This window comes from Microcebus murinus, chromosome 5 (genome assembly GCF_040939455.1).
Source record: "Microcebus murinus isolate Inina chromosome 5, M.murinus_Inina_mat1.0, whole genome shotgun sequence".
In the NCBI taxonomy this organism is placed as follows: domain Eukaryota; kingdom Metazoa; phylum Chordata; class Mammalia; order Primates; family Cheirogaleidae; genus Microcebus; species Microcebus murinus.
Window position 1 is genome coordinate 103,396,382 of NC_134108.1, and position 25,059 is coordinate 103,421,440.

Sequence of the window (25,059 nt, forward strand, 5' to 3'; positions counted from 1 at the left end):
CAGAAAACATTCTGAGATTCTAGGAGGTGGCTGAGGAGGAGAGGACAGGGTCAGGCACGTTGGTTGTTCCTTGGGTCTTGGTGGGCTGTGGAGCTGCCCTCACTGGGAAGGGAGCAGAGAGGCCAGGAGAGAGCCGGTGGAAATAGAAGCCTCACCAGAGGAAAGTTTAAATTCTCACTCTGAAAGAAGATACCTCAGGGGCACGTTGATGGAGTGGGTGCTTTACGTACAGGGACAGCTGGGACTCCAACACCACGTTGCCCCAGAGACCCAGCCCAGGCGTGCCTGCCCCTCTGGTCACTACTGAGACAGGGTACACAAACAACAGGCCTCGGGCACCAGACACCCCCCTGGCAGCCTCCGCCCGCCGTCTCTGGCAACCACTCTGTTGACATAAACACGGGGTGTCCAGGGCTTTGAGCGGCCTTAGCTGGTGAAAGGGCAAGGGGGCCAAGGGTCTCCCAGAGTCTGAGGCTGGGATTAGAGAAGGCACCAGAATCACAGGGCAGGCTAGGGTTTTCAGTCTTCTTCTGTGCAGGACACAGCGCTTGCCTTGCCATGCAGGACACACTGCCCTGGGCAAAATGGTGACACCCGGAACTTTAGTCCTGGTCACTGCAGTCCTCCATCCCAGCAGCCACTCCTGGCACTGCCCCGCTGCTGTGGCACTGCCCGACTCCTGCAGCTGGCACTCTCAGTCTTTAAGGAAAGTGATCTGATAAGAATCATGCACATTAAGGTGATTAATAGTATTCCTCTTTGCAGGGGTGTTTGCAAGGCCCAAGAACCTACTGGGAGAAAGCAATAAACTATTAATGCAATCAACTTTTGAGGGGAGGATTTCAGCCCTTAAGATGAGAAATGTATTGGAGCAGGTGCAGGCGGAACTGGGGCGGGAGTGGGTGGTTCTGGTGCTTCCAGGAGGATAATTTCTGTGTGGGCCAGGGGACCTTGGAGAGGGACAATGAGGCCTTAGATGGACACAGTGGAGGTCCTGGGTGACCAGGATGGCTTCTCCTGGCTTGTACACTAGAAGAGGGGGCTAAGTCTATGAAGGGCCTTGGAAGCTAGAGGGTAGAAAGAGTCTGGGAGGGAGAAATGTTTTGGTGGGCTCTACCTGAAACTAAAAGAGGAAGGTTAAGATCTGAGAAAGTCCCCAACAAAGTCAGGCTTTGGACTAACCTGTGAGCTACTGAGGGTCAGCAGTAAAATCCTCAAAACAAAAGGGTCTTGTGCTTGTTTTCTGGAATTTTAAGAAACGGGAACCCTGGGAAGATTCTGAAACTGGGCTTGGGGTGGAGGGGAACCCCAAAAGATAGACTGGATGGCGGCCATCCACAACGGAAACAAAGAGACTTGGGAGCCCTGGCCCAGGCCTGACAACATTCAGGAGGTCAGCTCTTCAGTTTCCCCTATGCATCAGCTCTACCTGCCTGTAGGTAGGAGGGCCCAAAGATGCACAGCACAAACACTTTGTGCACTCTGTCCCCGTCTCAGCCCAGCCGGCCAACCTTTGTCCTCTGGGCACGCACCTCTCAGCCTGCCACCTCACCTCGCCCCTCCGTGTCTCCATTCTGCAGAAATTGGCAACGTGAGGAAGAGCGAAGGTGTAGCGGACGAAAGAGGGGACTAGGATACAATAAGATGAGATCTACTACCTACTGGGTTTGCTGTTTTACCTCTCTCTCACCAGCCACTGGATGGGAGATCTGCACAGTTCTGTGAAGACTTCATGTGGGAATAATATTCAGACACTGAGTATCCACTCAGGCAAATGGAAAAATACTGCCTGAGTACAAAGAAGCACGCACACATGATTTGGGTGGTGGAATCCTGGAATTCATCTGGCATACACAGGGGCTGCTCCCACTTTACTTAGGTATGACTCTAGGTAAAAAAAAAAAAAAAAGGGGGGCCGAAGGCAACGTGTGCTGTGGGCCAGGCTCAGAACTGGGAAATGGGGTAGGGGAAAGACAAGAGGTTCATGCAGGTTGGGGGACTGTGGGATTAGAGGCTCTCCTTGCCCAGAAACCAAAGAGCTGGTGCAGATGGAGATTTTAAGGACAACTTTGGGGTCAGAAGATAAGAATTTGAGGTTGGGATCCTGCCCTTGCAAGCTGAGTTTCTGCACAAGGCCAAAAAGCCCTTTAGTTTGGCTCATGCCATAACAGGCAGTCATGCCAGCCCAGGGCTTAGGACACTGGCCAAATTAAGCTTTCTTCTAAAGCCAAGTTCTAAGATAAAGGCACCTAGCCCCCTGGGTTAGCGGCTTCAGCTTTCCCTGGGGAGGTCAAAGTCATGCCGTAGGCATGGTACATCTTCTTGGAGGTTCGTTTAACTTCCAGATTTATCTGGTAATGTGAATAAAATTGGTAGCAAATATTATAATGCCTATATGAGATGCTGATAATGATAATGGCAAATCATCATTGGGGTGCTCACTTGTCACACAGTGATAGTGGAGCTGGGATAAGAACTCATGCAGGGTGGCTGCCCAAGCCCATCCTCTGTCAGTCAGTATTTATAGATAAAAGTAAGTTGCACCAATTTACTAGTTAATAAATGACAGCATCAGTATGAACAGATGAACCTGAGTTCATCTGACTTCAGGACCAGAACTGCAAACCACTGTACCCTATTGCCCTCATTCCCTAAGATGACCTGATTCATGGGTCTGTAACGGGGCTGGAGTCCATACCTTCAACCAGGTCACTAGAGCACACTTTGAGAAGGAGTGCCCTACTGCAGTAGTTCTCAACCTGGCTGCACAATAGAACCAGGAGAAGTTTCCCAAACTGTTCCTCTTCAGTTTGTCCAAGCAGGGGAGGTGTCATAAAGTATGACAGTGTGTTCATTTATTTATTCAATAAATGAATCAACAAAAATGTATTAATACCTACTCTGTATCCTGCTCTGCCCTGCCCTGCCCTGGGGCTGGAGATACAAAGATGACTGGGACACCATGTGTGCCCTCCGGGGGTGCAGGTGACCTGCCCAGCTGGGCGTTGCATGCCCTTAGTGAAGGGGGCGAGGCTGCATATTCCCTTTCCTGGGATGAGCTCTGGAAAGAGCCACTCCCCTTCTTAAACGACGCCGCCGCCCTGCTGGCTTTGCACCTGAGAGGACACAGTTTGTTTCAGCCCTGAAACTCAGCTCACAGAACCACAAATTGTCAAAGCTCAAAGGGCCCTGGGCACTCAGGCTTCAGCGAGCAGCTGACAAAGTGCTGGGGAGCTTTAAAGAGCTCCAAAGATGCCAGGAGCCCACCTCGAAAGTACTGATTCGTAGGTCTTGTGTGAGGGGTCAGGCATATGCATTTTTTAAAAAAGCTTCAAATACTCAGGTGTGGCTCTCAGCTGCACCTGAGGAGGTCCTAGGGCGTTTAAAAATCACTGATGCCTGGGCCTCGTCCCTGGAGCATCTGGTTCTTACTTTTAAAAGCTCCCCATGATCCGCCATGCAACCGCTGGAGACACCCTCCTGCAGGGCTTCTGGGCCTTCCTGCCGGCACTATGTAGGGAGGCCTCCCCTGGGCGGCCACTCTTTGCCACCCTCAGGGCTTTGAAACAAGAGCAGAAGAAAATAAGATGAGGGGGGAGACAGGTATTTAAAAGTCACTTAGAAGATTTAGAAAAAGAGAAGCGAGATAGAAGGTTGGATAAGAAGCTTCTCTGAATTCACCTGTTAGCAGCCTGAGGCTTACAGACCTTTTTTCCCAATATTTTTTCTTATTGTAATAGTAATTAATTGATGTAAAAAACTGAAAGGGTAAGAGTGTATGAAAACAATAAAAACCTCTATAATTTTATCAGAGATAATCACGTAAGGTCTTAGCATGACATATATATCATATAACTCTTTTATATGTCATTACTATGTATTCCATAATAAATCTGATAAAAATTAATACATATTCTAATAACCTTAACATGTATAATTAGTATCCTTTTTTACTTTATTTTCCTGTTTTGCTTTTATGTCTCTTTTCAAAGAGAGTTTGTCTTTCAAGTAATTAAAACTGAATTGCCAAATCTTCATGCCAGGTTGGGAGGGCATGCAGGCGGAGTGACACGGTGCACCCACCCCTCCCGAGTGTGCCTTCACATGTTCATTCACGTGCACACACTCACGCACAGGTACAGAAGCTTCTATTCCCCCTCTGTGGCCCTGGGTATCATACACTCAAATATACATTTCACATCATACCCTCAAAGTGACTAATAGGATTTTATTATTTAAGTGTAAAATAAGCTCCCCCCCCCATTCCCATTTCTCTGGATTCTAAGAAAAAATGGCACCAGGAGACCCAGGAGGGTGGCCACACTGGGTTGAGCCCTAGCTGCACAGTCCTGGCTACAGACTCATCTCCCCACCCTCCTCTCCCCTGGCCCAGGGCCTCAGTCACTCGCCTCCCCTGTGGGCTGAGGCTGGTGCTCTGGATAAAGGCTGTCCTTCCACAGGTGGTAGGTGATGGCAGTGGTCACGGTGAGCCAGGCCAGGTAGGGCAGCAGTAGCAGGGAGGCCAGCTTGTTGATGGGGTGCCAGATCAGTGCTGTGCTCACCACCAGCCCGTACAGCAGCAGCAGGTGCAGCAGGACCTGGGCAGAGAGGCAAGTTTTTCAGTCGGCTGTCCTGGGAACTGGCCCCTCCACCTTTCTGCAGCATCCTGGCACAGCAATGAATGAGCTAAGTTCCCGGAGCTCTGTGCACACAATGGGAGCTCAGAGAAGTCTGCCCACCTGTTACCTGGCTGATCTGCTGAATTATGCTTCTAGGGCCTAGTGCTTTCACCTTCTCCTACCCTACATCCACCACTGAGCACCGTGCGCCTTACCAGACCAGCGCTGTGGGCTGTGAAAAAGAGAACGAGGACCATCCAGCTGATGGTGAGCTGTACAGCGTAGAGGCCGAGAGGCAGGGCCAGGGGCCGCCCAAAGCCCCCTCCCAAGTCATTCCACACCAGGTAGGAGGCATAGCTGCGGAGAGACGGTGGCAAAACACTCAGCAAGAGGGGTTCCATGGCAAATGGAGGCAGCACTCTGGCATAAGGGCTGTTGGTTACCCTTGTGGGCTGAAATGTGGGCAAGTGGGTCTTGGCATCATTTGAGGGCCAGGGGAGTTGGTGGGAAGAGTTGGGCACAGTGAGGTGGGTGAGGGGACAGGGAGGCTTGGAGAGGGTGGGAGAAGGGCTAGCTGGCATCCCAGGCAGGTACACAGGGTCTCTGTCTGTGGGGCCCACCATAAGAGGCACGAAGGAATGCCTTCTCCTTGGAGACCAGTATATGGCAGTAGCTCAAGTATGGAGGACTTGTTCCCACCCCAGCAAGTACCAGGGCCGTGTGTGATAAACGAGTGCTCACCCCATGACAGAGTGGGTGGTTGTCCATATAAGCAATAAGACTTTGTGGGGCAGGCACCAGGACAGCATCCTTGGGCCCTTACACCAACCGAACATCTGATTATTAGTGAACAGCCAGACCAGGATGGGCCCCAGGTGAGGAAGGACCACAAAGATGGCTCCTTGAAGCCGCATTCACTTTGAAGCAAAATCTGGGGAGTCAGAAACATACTAATATGAACCTTCCCCCAGTCCTTTCCCTGCGTCTCCTTATCTGTCTCCACCTCCTAATCTAACCTGGCTGGGCCCCTCCCAGGAGGCCTAGTTATAGAGGCCCTCCCCTGCCATCCCCGGGCCTGTATCCAGTCCTGCTCCTCTGAGCCATCTCCACCCAGCCCTCACCGCCTTGCCCACTTTCTGGCTTCCATAGATTTGTTTTCTCCACACCACTCATTTGGCACTTGGAGGATACTGTCCCACATGGGTAACTGCTTCTCAGTAGGTTTCCTTCCATGTGTACCTGACTCCCAGCGGTCAAATCCACGTGTAACCACCTTTTTTACCTCCCACAGTGGGCAACACTTGGCCAGGTGCATAGCAGGCCCTTGACGAGGACAGTGTCTTACCGAACCAACCTGAAAGGAGGGTGCCGAGAGTCCTGGGGCTAGACACGAATGGGCCAGCCCACCTGCCCCACGCTTATCTCACAAGACCAGACTGGAGCACTCAGGGACCCACCCAGGCTGATCTCCTGCCCAAATTCAAATTCAGCCTACTTACCCTGGAAGCCTTTCTCTGAAGCCTTCCCTCACTTCTACCCCTGGAGTCTTGGGGAATGAGGCTGCCCCTACGTCTCTCCATTTCTATAGGGTCAGGCTACAAACACAAGTGGCCGGATTTCTTGTGGCCTGATTTCTCAAGGAAACAACTACCTGGTCTTAGATTAATAAGCAGCCGGCCTCATTTGCATGTTGCTTTGCATGTCATTTGCATGAGAGACAGCGTAAATGTATAGGCCCTCCTCCAGCCAAGGCCCCTGCCCAATATCATTCTTCTCATTTGCTCATGATATTTCAGCCTCCCCGCCATGATTGATGGGATTCGAAAGGGGAAAAATCTGATAATTTTCGGTGTTCTGGACTGATTGCCTAATCTATCTTTTTCTGTCAAGGGTCAGGGACACTGGTCCTGGAGGGTCCTGGGACAGGGCTGACCAGCATACCACTTGTCATTCTCTGCTCCTCATGGTCCATTTTCTCACCTGCCTGCCTAGCTCTGATTTTCTGTTTCTGTCCAGTGTGGGAGGCCCCGTCTCCATCCCTCCCCACGCCATCCTCTCTTCTCCTGTTGTCCACCATTCCCAGTGCCTCCTGCTCCCAGGCCTGTCCTCTCCTTACCTCGGGCAGCACACCTCCCAGGCCGGGTGCCTGATCATATGTGATGTGTGGAAGGCAGGGGAGGGTGGGGGTGGGCAGAAGGGTGGAGCGGGGTTCCCAGCTGGTCTGCCTTTCTCAGATAGTGACAACGGGGGTGACACTGGCTTGTGTGGCCCCAAAGGGTTCCTCTCAGCAGGGGTCTTCCTGGTCTGCCAGACCCTTCTGGGTGCCTGGCCTCTGGAGGGTAGCCCTCGATGGAATGTTTGAGGGATTGTGGTGAGGGTTTGACACTGTGAGACCCGGGCCTGCAGTGACAGCTCAGGGAGGTAGGTGCAGACTACGATGCTAATGATGCCTGTGGCCTCTGCATCCTGTGAACAGCTCTGTGTCCGTGTGTAAGGGCCCTCAGATTCCTCCAGAGCCTTCCTGTAACTGGGATTGTTGCCAGGTGAGGCAAGCGCCGGCCTTGGAAGTGAGTTCATGATCCGTGAACACAGCCCCTGGTTCCAGCCTCCTGGTTGGCATGACTTGGACTCCAGCTTGACAGACCTTTCACAAACCCCTAGGACTTCGTGACTCAGAGAAGGCAGCCCACGACAAGTGGAGGTGGGCGGGGCATCGGGCAGGAGTGGCCCAGTGCTTCCCGGCAGATCCCGCCTCCCAGCCGCCCTAGAGAGGGGTAGGGGAGGGTGTCCCTGTCTGTTGGCAAAGTCCAGCCTCCTGTGTGACTCAGCTTTGTCCAACAAAGACGAATACCACCCCCCTTCATTCCCTATCAAAGTTCTGAGCTCCCCTTCCTTGCTGGTCCTCTAGGCATGAGGCCCCTGCCCAGGGTGCCCGCTCTCCGCTGTTCCTCTGCTACAGCTCAGCACTCTGGAGAACTGGGCTCCCCTGGGAGGTTTATCCCACCCTCTCACCCTGCCAGGGAAGAAGCAGAGGGGAGGGGGTTGCAGGCGGGGACAAGAAGTGAGAGAATCATTAACCGAGATGAAAGCAGAGGAAGTTACTTATTTTCTATAAGGAGATGATAAGTTCTGGGGGTTCTGGGGGAGTTCACCAAAGTTCCTCAAGTGCAGGAGGCCACACCATGCTGATAATAGTCACCATTTATCCAGCAGCCATTCTGTGGTGGGCACTTTACATTCATTGGCTCAATAATGGCAGTTAGTATCCCACACAAGGTGGATATTTTTATCTGCATTTGACAGACAAGGGAATTGAGGCCCAGTGGGTCAAAGTACCTTGTCTGGGATTACACAGACAACACGTGGCTCACCTGGGTTGTATGCTGGCGTCGGGGTCCGAAATGCACCCTCTTCCCTCTCAGCTGGTTCACTCCTCCATTCAAGAAGTCTTTATTGAACACCTACTATGTATCAGGCTATACCAGGCGCTGAGGAGACAGCAGAAAACAGATGGAGAAAGTCCCTCTCCATGGGGAGTCCCTCTTTAATCCAGTGGTGCCATCTCTCTCTCCTAGGCACTCAGGATGGCAGATGGCCCCAAGCTCAGCTCTCGCCCAAGGGGCAGTGCCCCTTCCAATTCTGAGTGTGGGAGTGGAAAGAGCGCTGAATGGGGAGAAGATACAGGGACATCCCAAAGGCACCAGCACCTTGCGAGTCGCAGGAAGGGGGTGGGACTGGACCCTGGCTAAGCTCCCTGGACCAGCTGCACTGGCATCACTGGGGAGCTTCTTAGAGCTGCAGCATCTCGGCCCCTACCCAGACCTACAGAATCACACCCTGCATTTTAACAAGGTCCCCAGGTCATTCTTGTGTGCATTATAGCTTAAGAATCTCTGGTTAAGGTTCTCTTCTTGTCTTCCGCCACTTTAATAATAGCCACTGGCTGGGGACAGCCAGGCACCAGCAGAGGGCGCTGTAGGGAGGGGTTCTTTCTCCTTTTGGAGGCATGGCTGGGAGGGGTTTCGAGGTGCAGCAATTGCACCTAGGTTGTCTCCCTCCCCCTTTCCTCCTTTCCAGACCTAGACTGGCACGTTCACTGACTTTTGGGATCCTCAGCCACTCCCTTGTCTCGGCTGGACTTTGCCAACAGATGGGGACACTCTCCCCTACCCGTCTTTAGGGGGGCTGAGAGGCAGGATTCTTTGCCAGGAAGCGCCAGGCCACTCCTGCCCAGATCCCCGCCCACCTCCACTTGTCTGCTGGCCGGGCAACTGGGTCTGGCTGAACCTCTCTGTTTCTCACGGGAGGAACCACACAAGCTAGCAGCCCCTGAGGGCACCTAGACGGTAAGGTGAGGTGAGCACCATCTGGGGCAGCTGGGGGTGGGGTGGGCATTGTCTGGGGCTAAGGGGAGGAGCCAGCTCCTCCAGCTCAGCCTCCTGCCAGAGTGTGGGGACCCTCTTGCTGGAGGAGGGGAGGAAGACGGGATTTGGGGAAGGGCCACTGCCGATGGGCGTGTGAGGACTGGGGCTAAGTTCTATGTCCTGTGGAAATATATACTGTGCTAATGAATGCTCCCCATTACTTACATTTGGACTCATCCACCTAGTACTTGTTATGTCCTGCGCTCGCTGGAGATCTAGCAGGTGTTGGGAAGGCACGGCAAGAGCCAATGGGTAGGGAAGGGTTGAGTGTTTCCTTAAAGGGTACGGGCAGAACTTTGCAGCAGGAGTCTAGGTCTTTGTACTGGAGGAGGCAACTGCCTAGGGACAGCATTCTACAGGGCTCTCCTTTTGGGGGAACTGCTACCCAGGATAACCTGGGGGCTGGGATAAGACACCTGGAGGAGTGGTAATGAGGAGTCCAGGCATGGGTTTGGGAGGCTCCAATCTACACTTGAATGGCCACAGTGCTGTAGACCCCACTCAGCAAAACTTGGGAAGCTTTCCCCTCTTGCAGCCAGGGGGAGGATAGCAGAAGGGTCAGGGAAGCATGGAAGAGCTGGCAGCCTGGGAGACCCGGGGCTGAGCTGGGGGAGGAGTTAACCTGCTTCAGGCCAGGTAAAAGAATGGGCTTCCCTGGGAGAGAGGTTCAGGGGGGCTTTGGGAGTGGTGCATGCCAACTGCTCTGGGCAGGCTGGGAAAGGGGACACCACTGTACCACCCAACTGGTGGAGGGGATTTGGACTCTGGTCTTTTGGCAGACCTAGTAAGTTGGTTGCTATAGAAACAGAATGGGCCCCTCCTTTCTTCACTTTAGCTGGCTTGTCCCCTGCAGCTGGTGCCTTGGTAGGCAGGGGGTAGGGGGCGTCACTGTGGAACTGAGGATGGGCCTTTAGTTCCTTCTATTTATTTTTACTTTATTCTTGCTTATTTCTGCTACATTTCATTTATTCTAGAGCGGGGAAGGAAGAGACCTAGGAAAAAAGAAGTGGTGGGGAGAGAAAGGGGGTGTTTCTGGAAGTCCTTGTCGTCCTTGCTCCTCTCTCCTTCCTACCTTCAGTTGTTTAATAATCCCTATCCATCCTCACCGTGGGGAGAAAACTTGGCTTCCTTATCTGTGAAATGGAGATAAAAATAATGCGTAGCTCATAAGGCTGCTGTGAGCATTAAGTGAGATAAGCCATATGGAGTGTTTTAACGGTGGCACACAGTAAAGCTCTGTGCATGTTACCCATATTATTATTATTGTTTCAGTTAGCATTATGGCTATTACTAATGTGGAAGGACCAAAAGGAATGAATGAGGCATAAGGGGTAGCTTGCTACTCCACCCTCATCTCAACAGGTTCGGGCCACTGCCAACTCACCCGGTTCGCTCTTGTATGCCCTGCAAGGGGCCTAGCTAAAGAAGGCTGGTGCATTGTCTGCAGGGCTGGATTTTAAGGCAAAGGGAACAAGGCCAAACCTCCGCGTTCTGCCCACATTTTCATCGAGGCCATGAAGGAAACAGGTCCTGCCTCAGTCTTCAGTCCTGAGGACACAGAGGAGCTTCTGCCTCTGTCTTGAAGGAGCTAGGCAGGGGCTTAGTTTTCCTGGGTCCCAAGGAAGGAAGGAAGAAGGCAGGCAAAAACCTCAGCTGCAGGGGGGTGTAGCGAGTGAAGGGAGTGGGGAGGACCCTAGTGCGTCAAACAGAGGGTCCTGGGAGGACTTTGAAGGAAGACTGGGTGCCTCATGGAACTCGGCTACTGAGCAAATGAATCGCTCCTTGAGGGCAGAATAGGACGCCATCTTTGGCAGGGCTGAACTTCCCACAGTGCCTGATACACAGCGCTGCTCAGAAAATGCTCACTGGAGTGGAAAAGCCACACGTGACAGCACGTAATCAAGAGTTACTCAGTGTGGTGGGATGGCTGTGGACAGAGAGCTCGGGGAGCGGCGAGACTGTGAAAGGCCGGCGCGCCAGGGGGAGGCGCTGTGGAGCAGGAGGGGTGCAGGTGGGTAGATCAAGCGGGGAGAGCAAGGGAGGGGGAAACAGAAAACAGTGTGAGCGAAAGCCAGAGGCTAGAATTAACTAGGAGTGGGGAGCCAGGGGGGGCCAGAGTGTGAGGTGTTGGGAATTAAGGGGGCTGGAAGAGGGGAGGTAGGAGGGGGCGGAGGCTGCTGAGAGTCTCAGCCTGTGGCCCCGCAGGTGACCAGGTGAGCAGGCCAGGAGTGTATGCTTCCTCCCTGCCTCATTCCAGCCTCCCTGCAGGCCCCACCTTTGTTTTTCTTTCTTTCTTTTTGCTTCTCCTTTTAACTTTTGTTACTCTTGTATTTTGTGTATCCTGTGAGCTACCTTGAATGCTCTGGCAGAAGGAAGGGCATTCATAAGCAAACACATTTGGACGGTGCTTTAATATCTGCAGGTTCACATGATCTCTCGCCATCTTCACCGTCACCTGAGAGGCTTTTTTTTTTTTTTTTTTACTTTTAGTAGCTTTTAAAAGGAATTACAAAGTTAATACAAAATACATGATTGATGTGAGCAATTCAGAGTACAGCAAAAAGAGTTTAAGAAAATTCAGAATTCTTGTTCACACCCTCCACCATCTCCATTTGTCGTGTCTTTTAGTCGTGACCAATGGGAATAGTTTGGGTGGTGTATCCTTCCAGACCCACGATGGCTAGGGCAGAACTCAGTAGTACACTCGGCTACCGAGCACTTGAAATACAGCAAGTCCCAAGTGACATAAGCCATCTGTGTAAAATATACATGGATTCCAAAGACTGGATATGAAAAAAGAATGTGAAATGTCTCATTAATAATTTTATATTGATTACCTGTTGAAATAACATTTTGACTATGTTAGGCTAAAGAAAATATATTGTTAACTTCTCTTGTTTTTTTCTTTTTCAATACGGCCACTAGGAAATTTAAAATTACATATGTGGCTTGCATTATATTTTTATTGTATACCACTGCTCCAGATCTTTCTCTATACATTTACATTTACATGTATGTACCCATAAATATGTATCTATACTTATAAAGAGTTTTGTTTTTCATATTAATGAGGATGTTTGAGATCAAAAGATCTGTCTGTGACTTGCTTTTTCCCCTTACAGATTTTTCTATATCAGCACATGTAGATCAAGGTGGATATTCTGACAGATGAGGGAAATCGAGGTACCTTAAGCAATATGACAAGTTTACCCAGCCACAGTGACCAAGGCGGGATTTGAACTCATGTCCTCGAACTCAAAACCCAAGCTCTTTCTGCCTCAGGGGAGCTTACCTTTATGTACTATACTAGGTCATGGAGAGTCATGGCAGGTTCTTGAGTGAGAGAGCGAGGGGGTGGTGGTGAAGTTTTGTTAAAGGAATTGATGAGACTGGGGTGTGCAGGGCGCGCTGGAATGAAGACAACTTAATCCTCACTGCCGTCACATGGAAGCCAAGTCTTGACCTCTACAACCTGAAAAGGCTTAACCTGGCTCTGACCCCTTCTATCCCCCAGGCCCTTGGCTTTGGCTGGCACAGAGGTGCAGGAGAGCCAGCAGCACCCAGTGACCAGGCAGATGTGCCCCCAGGAGAGTTCCTTCCAACCTTCTCAGTTCCTACTGCTGGTGGGGGTCCCAGTGGCAAGTGTCCTCCTTCTGGCCCAGTGCCTTCGATGGCACTGTCCTAGATGGCGGCTGGGGATCAGCAGGAAGCCAGATGGCCAACAGGAGCTAGAGTCCCAACCTGTCCCCCTGCCAGAAAATGAGGCCCCAAGGCAGGGCCTGCCAGCCACGCTGCCAGAGATGGCTGCCTTCTACCAGGAGCTGCACACACCCACTCAAGGCCAGACTGTCATCCGTCAGCTGATGCACAAGCTGCTGGTGTTTTCGGCTCGAGAGGTGGATCACCGGGGTGGCTGCCTGATGCTCCAGGATACGGGCATCTCCCTGCTCATCCCACCAGGTAACGGCTCCCCAGCTCCCTTCTCAGCATACAGTTGTTCATGCTGCACATTAGGACACCATATACCAGGAAGCATTCTTCACAGACATCTTTATAATTTTATAAGATTGTTTATGTTTCTAGTATAGCTTTATTGACTCCAAAGATGGACATATTGCATACCATTTAGGACAACTTCCTGGCCGGTGGAAGTAAAGTGGCTTGTTCTAACGAATCAGTATACTACGCCAATTCTCCAGGAAAAGGAAGGAAGAGCACCTCTTGCCAAGTCACACAAAGTCACACAAAGCCCTGTGCAGACTAGCAGCAGCCCTGGAAGCAAGGGGAGTGACTTGCTCAGGGTCACACTACAAGTCAGCTCACAGCTGCATTCTGCTTCCCTGTGTGCCCTGCTGAGCACCCTCTCTCCCGGGCTCCCGCCCGGCCTCCTCCCCCACGGTGACAGGGGTGTGCCTGCCTGCCAGGCCATCTCAGCTCTCCCTCCTCCCAGGTGCGGTGGCTGTGGGCCGGCAGGAGCGCGTGTCTTTGATCCTGGTGTGGGACCTGTCAGACGCCCCGTCGCTATCCCGAGCCCAGGGGCTGGTAAGCCCTGTGGTGGCATGTGGCCCCCATGGGGCCTCCTTCCTGAAGCCTTGCACCCTCACATTCAAACACTGTGCCCAGCAGCCCACCCACGCCCGCACCTACAGCAGCAACACCAACCTGCTCGACGCCAAGGCCTGGAAGCCCCTAGGGCGGTCGGGGGCCCACGCCTCTCGGGATGAGTGTCACATCCCCCTCTCCCACTTCAGGTAGGCACGTGCCCATTGGCCTGTCTTCCTGACCCCGTCTCTCTGTCTGCCTCCTCCTCATCTCTCTGTGTGGAACTCCTTTATCTGTCCAAGATGGCCTGCAAATCCCTGACCCCCTGTGTCCCTCTGTTCTAATGTCCATGGCGGCTTGTCTCACTCCAGCCCTGCCCAGGACTACTGTGCACCCACTGTGGCTTCTGCTTGTCTGGAAGCAGCTGCCTCAACCCATCTCTCCTGTCCCTCCCACCTCTGGCTCTCTAAAATTATCTCTATCTACCCTGTCCCTCTGTTTAGGACTGTCCCCAAACTGTCTGGGGCAGTTTGTCCCTTCCAGTTCTCTAAGACTCGATTCCATCTCTGTCCTCCATCTCTTTGTCTTTCTAGAATCTCAGGTCTTGTGTCTGCCAGTCTCCTTGCCACCCATGGACTAGCAGTGCAGGGCCATGTGCGGGAGCCCTCCTCAACACAGTGACCCTGAGCCCACCTTCCCTGTCTCCCCTGCTGGCCCTCCTCCCTCCTCAGTCACCAGTCCCCAGTCACTGTGACACACTTTTTGTACCCACCCCCAGTTTCTCCCTATATGCACCCCCTGAAAGTGCTCTTCTAGCCTCCCTGAAGGTGCCCATGGAGACCCTTGGCACAGCAGGAGCCTGGTGGTAGGTGTGCTGGGGTCTCAGCCCTGCTGAGCTTGGGTCCCTGCCACCGTCTCCCTCCGCAGCCTCTACACCTGTGTGCTGGAGGCACCTTTGGGGCGGGCAGCTCGCAAATGGCTGCAGCTGGCCGTGTTCTGCTCGCCGCTGGCGCCAGGGCAGTCGCACCTGCAGCTGCGCGTCTACTTCCTGAACAACACGCCCTGCGCCCTGCAGTGGGCCCTGACCAACGAGCAGCCCCACGGAGGGCGCCTGCGCGGGCCCTGCCAGCTCTTTGACTTCACCGGGGCCAGAGGCGACCAGTGCCTGAAACTCCAGTACATCTCGGAGGGTGAGGGAGGCGGGGGGCTGCGGAATAGGGCCACAGGGAGCCCCACAAGAAAGAAAGCTCAGGGCCTCTCCCTGGGCTGAAAATCGGGGAACCCCAAGTTTCTTCCAAGGTTCCTGGGCCAGCGGCAGCCTCAAGGAGAGCCCTGGCTTCCACTGCTGTCTCTAGGAGCCCCCAGGCTTTGTCCGTGCGGCTGCCCGCTCAGCCTCTGCCACCCACCCCAGGACAGGCTGAGGCCAGGTGGGAGGTGGGGAGGAGAGGTGTTGTACCCCGAAGGAGCACGGAGGGACAGGGAGATCCCTACTGTCCACTGGGTGGAGCTGGTTTGGGGAGGAGGCCTTCCCAGGCTTCTGTGCTCGGCCCGCTTTCCTTCATGGCCTGGGCTGCAGAATTGGCTTTGGGGCCCACTGCATCTGTGCTGTGTGGCCAGGACACACACGCATGGCTGCTTCTGGGGGTGGGAGGGTAATGGGGGAGATCTTCATGCTGTGCGTGGAGGGAGTGTGTGGGAAGAAGCACACTCCCCACCAGGCTCTGGGGATTCCTGTCCACTTGAGATGCTCCTGCCTTTGCTCTGTGCTCATGCCTCCCTACAGCCCCCTTAAAACTTGGGCGAGGTTCCACTCTCTGAGGCCCTCCACTCTCTGCCTGCTCCCCAGGTTGGGAGAACGTGGATGACAGCAGTTGCCAGCTGGTCCCCCATCTCCACATCTGGCATGGAAAGTGCCCCTTCCGTTCCTTCTGCTTCCGGAGAAAAGCAGGTAGCTTAGGAGTCCCGTGTGTCTCCTGCCCTCTCCTCTCCCCTCCCCTCCCTTGCTAGTGGCCCCGGAACTCTGCAGGCCTCAGGCAGCCGAGCAAACAGACCTTCTTTGGAAGGCCGAGAGCCACAGAGATCTTTGCACAGAGAAAGGCATGTTTGGCTCCAGCATCTTCAGATTCCCCAGGTTTTACTGTCAAGTCCCTTGACTTATGCTCCTATCCCAGACCTTTTCCTCACTCACTGGCCACATTTTCACCTCTCTTTGTAGCCAATGAGAACGAGGACTGCTCGGCACTAACCAATGAGATCATAGTCACCATGCACACCTACCAGGATGTGAGTTGATGCAGAGGAAGGGCAGAACCTAGGAGGAGTCCTGGGTAAAGTGGGCGTGGGGTCTGGTGCCCTTAAGCACGTCCGTAATCACATCATCAAGTAGGTGAAGACGCGCTTTGCACAGAGCAGCCATTCCAGCTCTTCGGGGGGCTCAGGCCATCCGGCCTCCAGGTTACCCTCCATCCCTGGCTCTTTCTTGTCTATCAGTGGATGACTCCAGCAGGAGGTTAAAGAACCAAACCCTAGTTTAACTCCTTCTCCCAACTCAGAGGAACTGGGACATCAAAGAGAATGGTTTCTTTCTAGGCTAATTATCTACATGTGGGGGATGATGTTCTGTACATTCATTGTGGGGAGGTGGTACTGAATGGATGGGATGAGAGTCAGGTATCCTTCCCCTCCTCCCACTGCACCAAAGGAAGAAGTGAAGAAGTCAGGGTTGAGAGACTTGGGGAGCCACAGTGGCATCTTGGGGAGCCACAGTGGCATCTTGGTGGAGGGTAGGCAGATACCCTCAGGTTGTCACTGGGGAAGAACCAGGGAAAGTTGGAATGGAGGGCAGGGGCATATATGCCTGAGTTCAGTGTCTCTGCTACTAGAAGACCTCCTGCTGTCTCCCACGAACCCACCCAGGACTGCTCCTGGTGGCTTAGGATGCACCCTGTGTGGTCCTCATGTCCCAGTTTCCAAAGAGCTCAGTGGGCAAACTTTAGGCTGAAAGTAGGGTTCTGAGATCAGGGAAGCATAAGATAGTGGGTGCGGGGTGAGGTGGGCTTATATATCCTGGTAAAGTGGCTCTGGGTGACAAGCTGAAGGAGAAATATGAGGAATGGATATAGGAACTCAGCTTCTGACTCAGGGGTATATCTTATGCCCTCTAAGTGTGTTCTCTGTTGACTCAGGGCTTGGAGACCAAGTACATGGAAATCCTCAGATTCCAAGCATCAGAGGAGGAACCCTGGGCAGCGCCACCCCCTGTCTCCCAGCCACCCCCGTGCAATAGGTGAGATGGTGGTTGCTTGGGCTGCTGCCTGGGGGATGTTGGGATTCCGGCCCTGGCACTTACAGGGCGAGTATAGTGCTGGGGTGGGGAGGGAGGACCAGACTGGGTTTCTTGGGTCCTTTCCTCTAAGAACATCCTTTTCCCCCTACCTCAGGCTGCCCCCAGAGCTCTTTGAGCAGCTGCAGATGTTGTTGGAGCCAAATAGCATCACGGGCAATGACTGGCGCAGACTGGCCTCCCACTTGGGGCTCTGTGGCATGAAAATACGGTAAGAGAGGCAAGGTCTATGGATGGGAGAGGAGGGTAGAGAGTTCTTGGGACAATTTGGAGACAAGACCACAGAGAAGGAAGTGACTTAAAATCAGACAATGGCTACTCCTTACCCTTAAAGAGGCAGCTCTTTCTATTTATCACTGTATCCTTAGTACTGGAATGATGCTTGGCTCCTAGTAGGTGCTCAATAAATATTTAACAGTGAATCAGTTAACATGCAAATGATGGGGTACATATTGAGTGCTTGCCATACTGTGCCCTGAGGAATTGAATGGCAGATTATAGGATAATGTGTGTAAATCATGTACCTGGGTACCTGGCACATATTAATTCAGTGTTAGCAATAATGGCGGCAATGCAGCCATGATCCCTGTCAAGGAACCCATGAAGAAATCAGTAAGAGGACAATTCTGCACTAAGCCCCAGAACCCCGACTGAGTGCGATGATCCGGGAAGGCGTCATTCAGGAGATGGGGCTGGAACTGGATCCTGAAAACAGGGTGGATTTTAAAAGCATTCAATTATTTAAGCATTTATCAAGTGCCTACTGTGTCCTGGAGGCTGTGATAAGCACTGGGATACAAAGCGAACGAGACATGGTCCCAGCTTCTAGGAGTGCACACCCTAGCAAGAGGTACAGAGAACCTGAGAAATAAAAGCGAACGTTCCTGTGCCTTCTTGTACGCATCCAATACTGGGTAACATGCTGAAAGGAGGCATACAATAGCTGAAGCAAGAATACTAATGGATTGTGGGAGCTGCGGCTAGAAGTCTGCACTGAGAGGTGCAGAAGGGTCTCTTCCACCTGGGCGGTGGGAATTAGAAAGGGCTCCAAGGAGGAGGTGATGGGGAAGGGGCGATCAGCTGTTCTGCTTGAGGGGGAGGCGGAGGTGGGGTGGTTGTGGGTGAGGTGGGGTGGTTGTGGGTGTGGTGTGTGCGAGGCGGGAAAGGGACAAGCTGGAGGCAAGGAGGTTCAGGATGGGAGAAGCAGGGAAAAGGTCAGAAAGGCAGGGCAAGACCAGGTGGATGAGCCAGAAAGTCAGGCGAAAGGGACTCTGGAAGGTTTTTGGGCAGAGGAGGGTTATGATAAAAAGCCATGGTTTATTTAGGGCAATTGCTTTCTTGGGGGTGGGCAGGATGTGGTCTGGGAGAGAGGAAGGAGGGAGGCAGTTAGGAGGCTAGGGTGAGGCAAGGAGTGTATTTGGGGAGAGTGAGGGGGAGAAGGCAATTACAGATCACCAGAGCTGGAAGCAACCTTAGAAGTCTTCTCATCTAAGCCCTCAGCTTTGTAAGAGGAAACTGAGGCCTAGGGAGGAATAAGGCCAGGGACTTAGCCTCTAAGCCAGGACAATGTCAGGTTTCAAAGTTCTGGGGCCTTGGGCCACCCCAGTCCCCTGGAAGAGGACTAGAGCAAGAGGACAGGAGCGCTGCAGGGCGTGGGTGTGTTGCAGCCCAGCGGGGCTGGAGCAGGGGTGAGCTCCCCGCTGCTTCCTCCTCCTCCTCCTCACCTCCCCGCCAGGTTCCTGTCCTGCCAGCGCAGCCCGGCCGCGGCCATCCTGGAGCTGTTTGAGGAGCAGAACGGCAGCCTGCAGGAGCTGCACTACCTCATGACGGTCATGGAGCGGCTGGACTGCGCCTCGGCCATCCAGAACTACCTGAGCGGGACGCGGGCCGGCAGCCCAGCCCCCGCCCGCGGCCGCGACAACCAGGGCCTGGAGCTGGACGAGAAGCTCTGAGCGCGCGGCCGCCGCGCTCGGGCGGAGGGAGCTCGGGGGTGTGCCCCAGCGCCTGAGAACGCGGCAGCGGGCCCCGGCTGCGCCTGCCGCCCGCCTCCGAGCCCTCGGACGGCGCCGGGCCCACCCGCGAGCCCGCGGAGGCCTCGCCCGCCTCCCCGCCTGGGGCTCCCGCGGCCGCCGACGCGGGCCTGCCTGCAGGTCCCCTCCCGGCCGGCAGGGGGCGCGGGAGCCCAGGAGATGGCCGGCGTCCTGGGAGCTGGCGGGGGACGCCAGGCCGCCCCGCGCGCGCAGCGTAGGGACTGGGCGGGCCGCCGTGTTTGCCGGACGCTCCGGAAGACCCAGCGCTGGGCTGGCGTCGCGGGGAATACCGCAGTACGCGACGGAGGGCCGGGAGCCGCGACAGGCACGGCCGTCCCGGGAGACGGGACGCGCTCCCTGAGCCCAGGGCGAACTCCGCCGCGCCACCCCGCGGGCAGGGACGCGTGCGGCGCGACCCGAGTGTGGGCTGCGGCCGCGAGGACGCCGCGTGGGGGATGCCGGGAGAGGGTTGGGCCTGCGGAGAGGTCGGAGATGTGTGGGGTGGGGGCGGGCGGCTGGGGTTAGGAGCACAGCGTGCACACGCAGGGCTGGAGGCTTTCAGGGGGCCCTGCGCCTGAGGCCAGGGTAGGAGGAGGGCCCCAGGCCCGACGGGGAGACGGACGGCACACCTGGCCCACCCCCTCTGTCTCGGTTACCTGCCTTTTATCTCTCTACGCTCATGCCTTGTCTTCCGCTCTCTCTGCCATTATCTCCCACAAAACATGAAAGCAGAGAAGAAATTTCAAGATTACTATTCTCACCCAACCCTTTTATCTCCAGCTACGCGAGTTTTAAGTCTCTCGGCTTCAATTTTTCTGTCCCTATCTCCTGCAGTTGCTCCATCTCTGAATCTGTCTCATTCTGTTACTCTCCGCTTTGGCATCATTTCCCCCCCGCCCCCCCACCTCATTGCTGTGCCCTGTCTTTGTTTCTCTCTCTCTGAAGCCTTCAGTCATTCCCCTCAGGCAAGTGTCTCTAAACCAAAGTTTTGTTTCAGAGGCTGTTGAAAGCGACTGGGTTCCTCTAGGAATGGAAGGGTGGGGATGTTTTCCCCAGGGATCCAGATCCAGTTTTTTAGGGTCAGGAAATAAAGGATAGGGATTAAAGAGCACCCCATCGGTTAACAGATATTTATTCAACACCTACTATGTGTTAGACACTGTATACAAAAGGGATGAATAGACTGAGTCCTGAAAAGAGAACGCAGGGTTGGACTCAATTCTGGCAATGCTTTTGTTTCCAAACAGGTGTTGTTAATTTGTTCAAGGGCAGGCAAGCAAACTCTCTGGCAACACTAGCAATTTGCTTCTGTATTTAATTAAACATATTAAAGCTTTTTCTATGATTGCCTATGAATCATAAAATAAGGAAATTGTCTTTCTTTGTTACCAACTATATTTTGCTCGGATTGGTACATTTAGATGGGGGTGTGAATGGTTTTATTTGGTAAAATTATACCTATGGGGACAGGTTGGAGGGAAGCATTTTGTAGATTGTGTTTCTAGCATGACAATTGTCTAGGGCCCACATGAATCAGGAGGTTGGTTTTCCTTTGTGTTAGAAGCAAGCTGTTGGAGGTGGGCCCTTCTGGTCCCTTCCCTGTTTCCCTAGCCCCACCTGTCCTCTCCCACCCCTCTCGTGGGTCCTCCCACCCCACCAGGGGATGCCAGTCACTCTAGGTTGGTACCCGGGCCTTTTCTGCCTTCACTTGGCTCAGGATTGGACCTTGAAGAGCATCTTTCTCCCTCTTATCCCTAGCACTGCTTTTCCATGGTCTCACATGGCCTCTTCCTCGCTCTCCAAGCCACTCAAAGGCATCTTTGTGTTTCTTCCTATCCTTGAACAAATAATTTTAGGAGTTTCAGTTCTTTTGGAATAGAAGCCACGGGGATTCCTGTGATGGCACAGGATGCTTTCTGGCTCCCACTCAAATTCTTAGAATGGGTTCCCAGTACTGGCAAAGGGAGGCTTGGAAATCCTGGGGTACTTGCAGGTTGTGTGATTCCTATAAGGTGATCCATCCCCTTCGCAAATCAAACCCAATTGGCATATATTTACTGTCACCTAATGCTGAAAGATGGCACGTGGGTGTCAGGATGACAGTGGGTGTCAGGAAGCAACACTTGGCTCTGGCTCTTGTGCTAACCAGAACAGCTTTCATCTTCTTGGGTTCAGTCTCCTCACCCTTGGAATGAGGTGACCATATTAGAGGATCTCCAAGGGCCCTCCTTTCATTCCACAGACCTGGGCAGAGATGGCACGCTGGTGACCTATAATAATATATCCAGACTATTATCATTTCCATATCAATATAAAATATGAATGGTATATTTTACATTTTTTTCATATTGAGTATTTGGAATCTGGTGTACTTTACAATTATAGCATATCTCAATTTGTGTTAAAACTTTTTACAGGAAATATTTGATCTGTGTTTAGCTTTTATAAAATTAGTAGCTGAAAACGTACATTTGCATGAACAAGTTAAGCTAAAAGTTTTCCAAAAATGGAATTAGGTATCAGTCTTAAAATCTAAGTTCACTGAAATAAAATAAATAGAGTTCCTCATTTGCACTAGCCACATTTCAAGTGCTTAGTAGCTATGTGTGGCTAGTGGGTACTGTTAGTGGACAGCACAATTCTGGATTAAGGGTCTAGCTGGGAATAAATTTATAGTGTACTTGACCATTCATTCATTTTCATTCATCAGACATTTGTGGAATGCCTTCTCTGTGCAAAGCCTTGCACAAATTGTTGGTAATAAAAATTCAATGAAAAAGCATTCTTATTCTATAGGTGCTCCTGGGATGGTGGGAGTCAGAGAGAAAGGCACTTTCCTTCTATCCTTCTTTGCACCTGACTCAAGAAGGAAAGTGGGAATGAGGTACAGGCCAACGCTGTCTGTTGCAGGAATGGCTCACACTATAGCCTGGTGTAGAGTCAGTAGATTCAGAGTCAGGTGTTCCTGGCTTAGCCAGCACTTCAAGTGGGTTGTTGTTGGCTGCTGACAATCTGATGGTTGAGGAAGATGGGATTTATTAAAAGAAATTGAATAACAATCATTTGGAGGGCTGGGAAATAGATTTGAGGTAAAGTTTCCAGGAATGATGCCCTAACCTGTACTATAGGACCAGTTCAAAGGGGGAAATTGGTATCACTGTGGTTGTTGCTACTGAGCACTAGACATCAGGAACTTGACTTTGCTGCAGGCACTCCTGAGTTGGGAACCAGACCTCACCACCCCCTCAGAAAGATGAGGTCTCTGCTGCCATCCATGCCAGCAAAAATGGAAGCTCCATGTACTGCCTGCTTCTTCGTGCTACTCACTTCCGAATCAAATGTCAAGTGGGAATATCCAGTTGTCAGAGCCCAGATCATGTGCCTGAATTCTGGCTGCAAAAATGTCTGGAAACTCTGAACTCTGACTTAAACCTTGACTTCAATATCAGGGAGATAGGACTCATTATATGCAAATATCCCCAAATATGGAAAAACTACTAAAAGCTGATGAGAAGCCATAAATGTTCACTATAGTCAGGGTATGGTCAATGCTGTGGCTCCAGGTAGCAAACTCTCTTCTCAAGAAGAGTCATGTCCTCAGCAGGTGCCTTCAGACTCTTCTCAATAAAGCATGACTGCACACATCCCTCAGGATGGCTCTCATGCCGGGATTCCCAATGTGATTCTGTAACCCTGGCTCAGACCTTGAAATGTTTCATAAGTGCTATGGTCGGAATGTTTGTACCTCCCTCAAATTCATTTTATGTTGAAATCCTAATGCCCTAAGTGATGGTATTAAGAGATGGGATATTTTGGGAAGTGATCCAATGATAAGGTTAGAGCCTTCATGAATGGGATTCAGACCCCTATAGAGGCTCCCTTAGCCCTTCCACCACATGAGGACACAGCAAGAAGGTGCTATCTATGAACCAGTAAATGGAGCGTCGTCAGACACTGGTTATGCCAGCCCTGTGATCTTGCACTTCTAGCCTCCAGAACTCTGAGAATTAATTTCTGTTTTTTATCAGCTACCCAATCTATGGTATTTTTGTTATAGCAGCTAAAATAAGCTAAGACAATACATATTCTGAGATTAAATTTCTGTTGTTTATCAGGTACCCAATCTCTGGTATTTTTGTTATAGCAGCTAAAATGTAAAATGAACTAAGACAATACATACCTACTCTGAGAATTAAATTTCTGTTGCTCCAGCTACCCAATCTATGATATTTTTGTTATAGCAGCTAAAATAAACAAAGACAATGCATACATACTCTGAGAATTAAATCTCTGTTGTTTATCAGCTACCCAGACTGTGGTATTTTTGTTATGGCAGCTAAAATGAACTAAGACAATACATACACACAAAAGCTCACCAACAGTGGTGAATTGGTTTACTCAATGCCTTCTCCAGCTCCATGTGCCTTCCTGTACCATAGGGGCTGAACTAAAACTGTGTTTCCCAGCCTGCTTGGCAGATGGGGATCTGGATATGTTTAGGTTCTGCCAACCAGCTGAACTCACGCAGGACTTTGATTTGGAACTGAATAATGTGGGGAGTTGAACAGGGCCTGAGGATGGTGTTTTTCTTGAGCAGCTGGAGTGGTCTAGGAGCTAGCAGCTGCAGCAGCAGCTTCCTGAGTGGGAAGTTATATGATGTGTGGTTTGGGGAACTGAAAGCTCAGCTTAGAGTATATTCCTTTAGCCCGTCCAGTGAGTTGTAAACTATCTAGGCTCCATTGGCTCCATAAGATATTGTTTGTGCTTAAACTAGCCAGAGAGGGACTATATAGTATAAAACAAAGATCCTTATCCAATGTACCAATGATTCTTTTTCTGAAAAGTCTGTCCTTTATTCTCTGATCATACACTTCCTACTTTGCTGGTGTTAAAGGGTCTATTATCTCATGAAAGGATAGTAAAAGAGATAATAGTTTTATTATTATTATTGTAAAATGTCCATACTTGGCAAAATAAAAAGATAATTAATCCCCAATTTTAAAAAAAAGACCAAAAAAAGTATGGGTCTGTTAAATACAAAAGCCTGGGAATGCTTTTTTATGAGACCTGTCATCCTATTCATCCTTTTTTAAAGCCTTACACAGGTATGTTTACTCATCTACTCAGCACATATTTGACTACTTACTATGTGCTTAGAAACATGGTGGGCCTTCATTTATTTTCTTATCTTTAGATAATCTTTCTCATGCTGGTTGTAATCCAGCCTATGCTCGTTTCTTGTTGGTAGAGATGTTATGGCTCCTGGCTAACAAAAAGCAAACATCAATCCTAGCTGGCTAGTGTCATAATGTCATAAAGACATTAGCCCAAGGACGGTGATATGCTTAATATTAGATGTCAACCTTCAGGTGGGAATAGATTTGGTTTCCAAACAAACTAGAAAAGATACAATCAGAAAGCGAAGAATAATATTTGGAAAATGGTGAATAGAGTGAAGATGAAATTATAGACAAGTTCCTTAGTAGGGTAGAGAGTAGAGATGGGTTGGGGAAGGGCCCAACCCCTGATCTAGGGAAGAGCTGACCATCCTGTCCCTGGGAATCTCAGATAAATATAAAGAAAGTATGTGGCAGGGACGGGGACCCAGTGACATTGGTTGTCTTGGAAATCTAGCAGGAAAGGCCTGGTGCTTGTTGGCCATACCCCCCACAGGGAGTCCCCAAAGCTGGCATTCTTGTGCTCTGGCAAAAGAGACCACCTGTGATTGGGTGGCAGAAGCGGACCACTTTCAGTACACAGGGTCTGAGCCCTGAGGAAGCATCACATTCTGGAGACCATCCTTCTCTGCGTGCCCATGCTGTCCTTCCTGCCTGTGACTACCCCCTTCTTTCTGGGCCAAGCTGGTTGGATGTGACTCAGATACAATGTTCCTTGGGAGCAGATCAGGGGTCTCCTTTAATTTAGCCTCTGTATCTTTCCTTTAATAAACTCATTTTAATTTATTTGATTTCATCAAAGCAGGATATGGTTCCATTCCTTCAAGGCCCAGTCTTGGAAGCCTGGTAATGTGGGATGAGTAAAGACTCTGTGGTTCCAACCCCACAGAGGTGAACTTAAAAAACCAGCTCCAGAACTTTCCA

General features: G+C 51.6%; 2 protein-coding genes across 2 annotated transcripts; one reads left to right on the forward strand and one right to left on the reverse strand.

Annotated features, from left to right (window-relative positions):
* Positions 1-4,208: 4,208 nt before the first annotated feature.
* On the reverse strand, positions 4,209-6,811 carry TSPO2 (translocator protein 2). Its single transcript, XM_012760812.2, has 4 exons — positions 6,736-6,811; positions 5,361-5,550; positions 4,835-4,976; positions 4,209-4,598 (listed from the first exon to the last, which is right to left on the reverse strand). The coding sequence occupies exons 2-4, from the start codon at positions 5,531-5,533 to the stop codon at positions 4,398-4,400; spliced, it is 516 nt and encodes a 171-aa protein (XP_012616266.1). The 5' UTR covers positions 5,534-5,550; positions 6,736-6,811; the 3' UTR covers positions 4,209-4,397.
* A 4,459-nt stretch (positions 6,812-11,270) lies between these two features.
* On the forward strand, positions 11,271-24,156 carry UNC5CL (unc-5 family C-terminal like). Its single transcript, XM_012760804.2, has 8 exons — positions 11,271-13,003; positions 13,494-13,794; positions 14,513-14,775; positions 15,432-15,533; positions 15,801-15,868; positions 16,771-16,871; positions 17,026-17,139; positions 18,664-24,156. The coding sequence occupies exons 1-8, from the start codon at positions 12,619-12,621 to the stop codon at positions 18,878-18,880; spliced, it is 1,551 nt and encodes a 516-aa protein (XP_012616258.1). The 5' UTR covers positions 11,271-12,618; the 3' UTR covers positions 18,881-24,156.
* Positions 24,157-25,059: the final 903 nt, after the last annotated feature.

Excerpts from the sequence above, each read along its gene's own strand:
- UNC5CL (XM_012760804.2), top strand. The coding sequence starts at position 12,619 with ATGTGCCCCCAGGAGAGTTCCTTCCAACCTTCTCAGTTCCTACTGCTG. Across the intron at positions 13,004-13,493 it reads CTCCCTGCTCATCCCACCAG|GTGCGGTGGCTGTGGGCCGG; the intron begins GTAACGGCTCCC and ends CCCTCCTCCCAG. Across the intron at positions 14,776-15,431 it reads ACTCCAGTACATCTCGGAGG|GTTGGGAGAACGTGGATGAC; the intron begins GTGAGGGAGGCG and ends CCTGCTCCCCAG.
- TSPO2 (XM_012760812.2), bottom strand. The coding sequence starts at position 5,533 with ATGCGGCTTCAAGGAGCCATCTTTGTGGTCCTTCCTCACCTGGGGCCC. Across the intron at positions 4,977-5,360 it reads ACCACCCACTCTGTCATGGG|CTATGCCTCCTACCTGGTGT; the intron begins GTGAGCACTCGT and ends GTCTCTCCGCAG. Across the intron at positions 4,599-4,834 it reads CAGCCCACAGCGCTGGTCTG|GTCCTGCTGCACCTGCTGCT; the intron begins GTAAGGCGCACG and ends CTCTCTGCCCAG.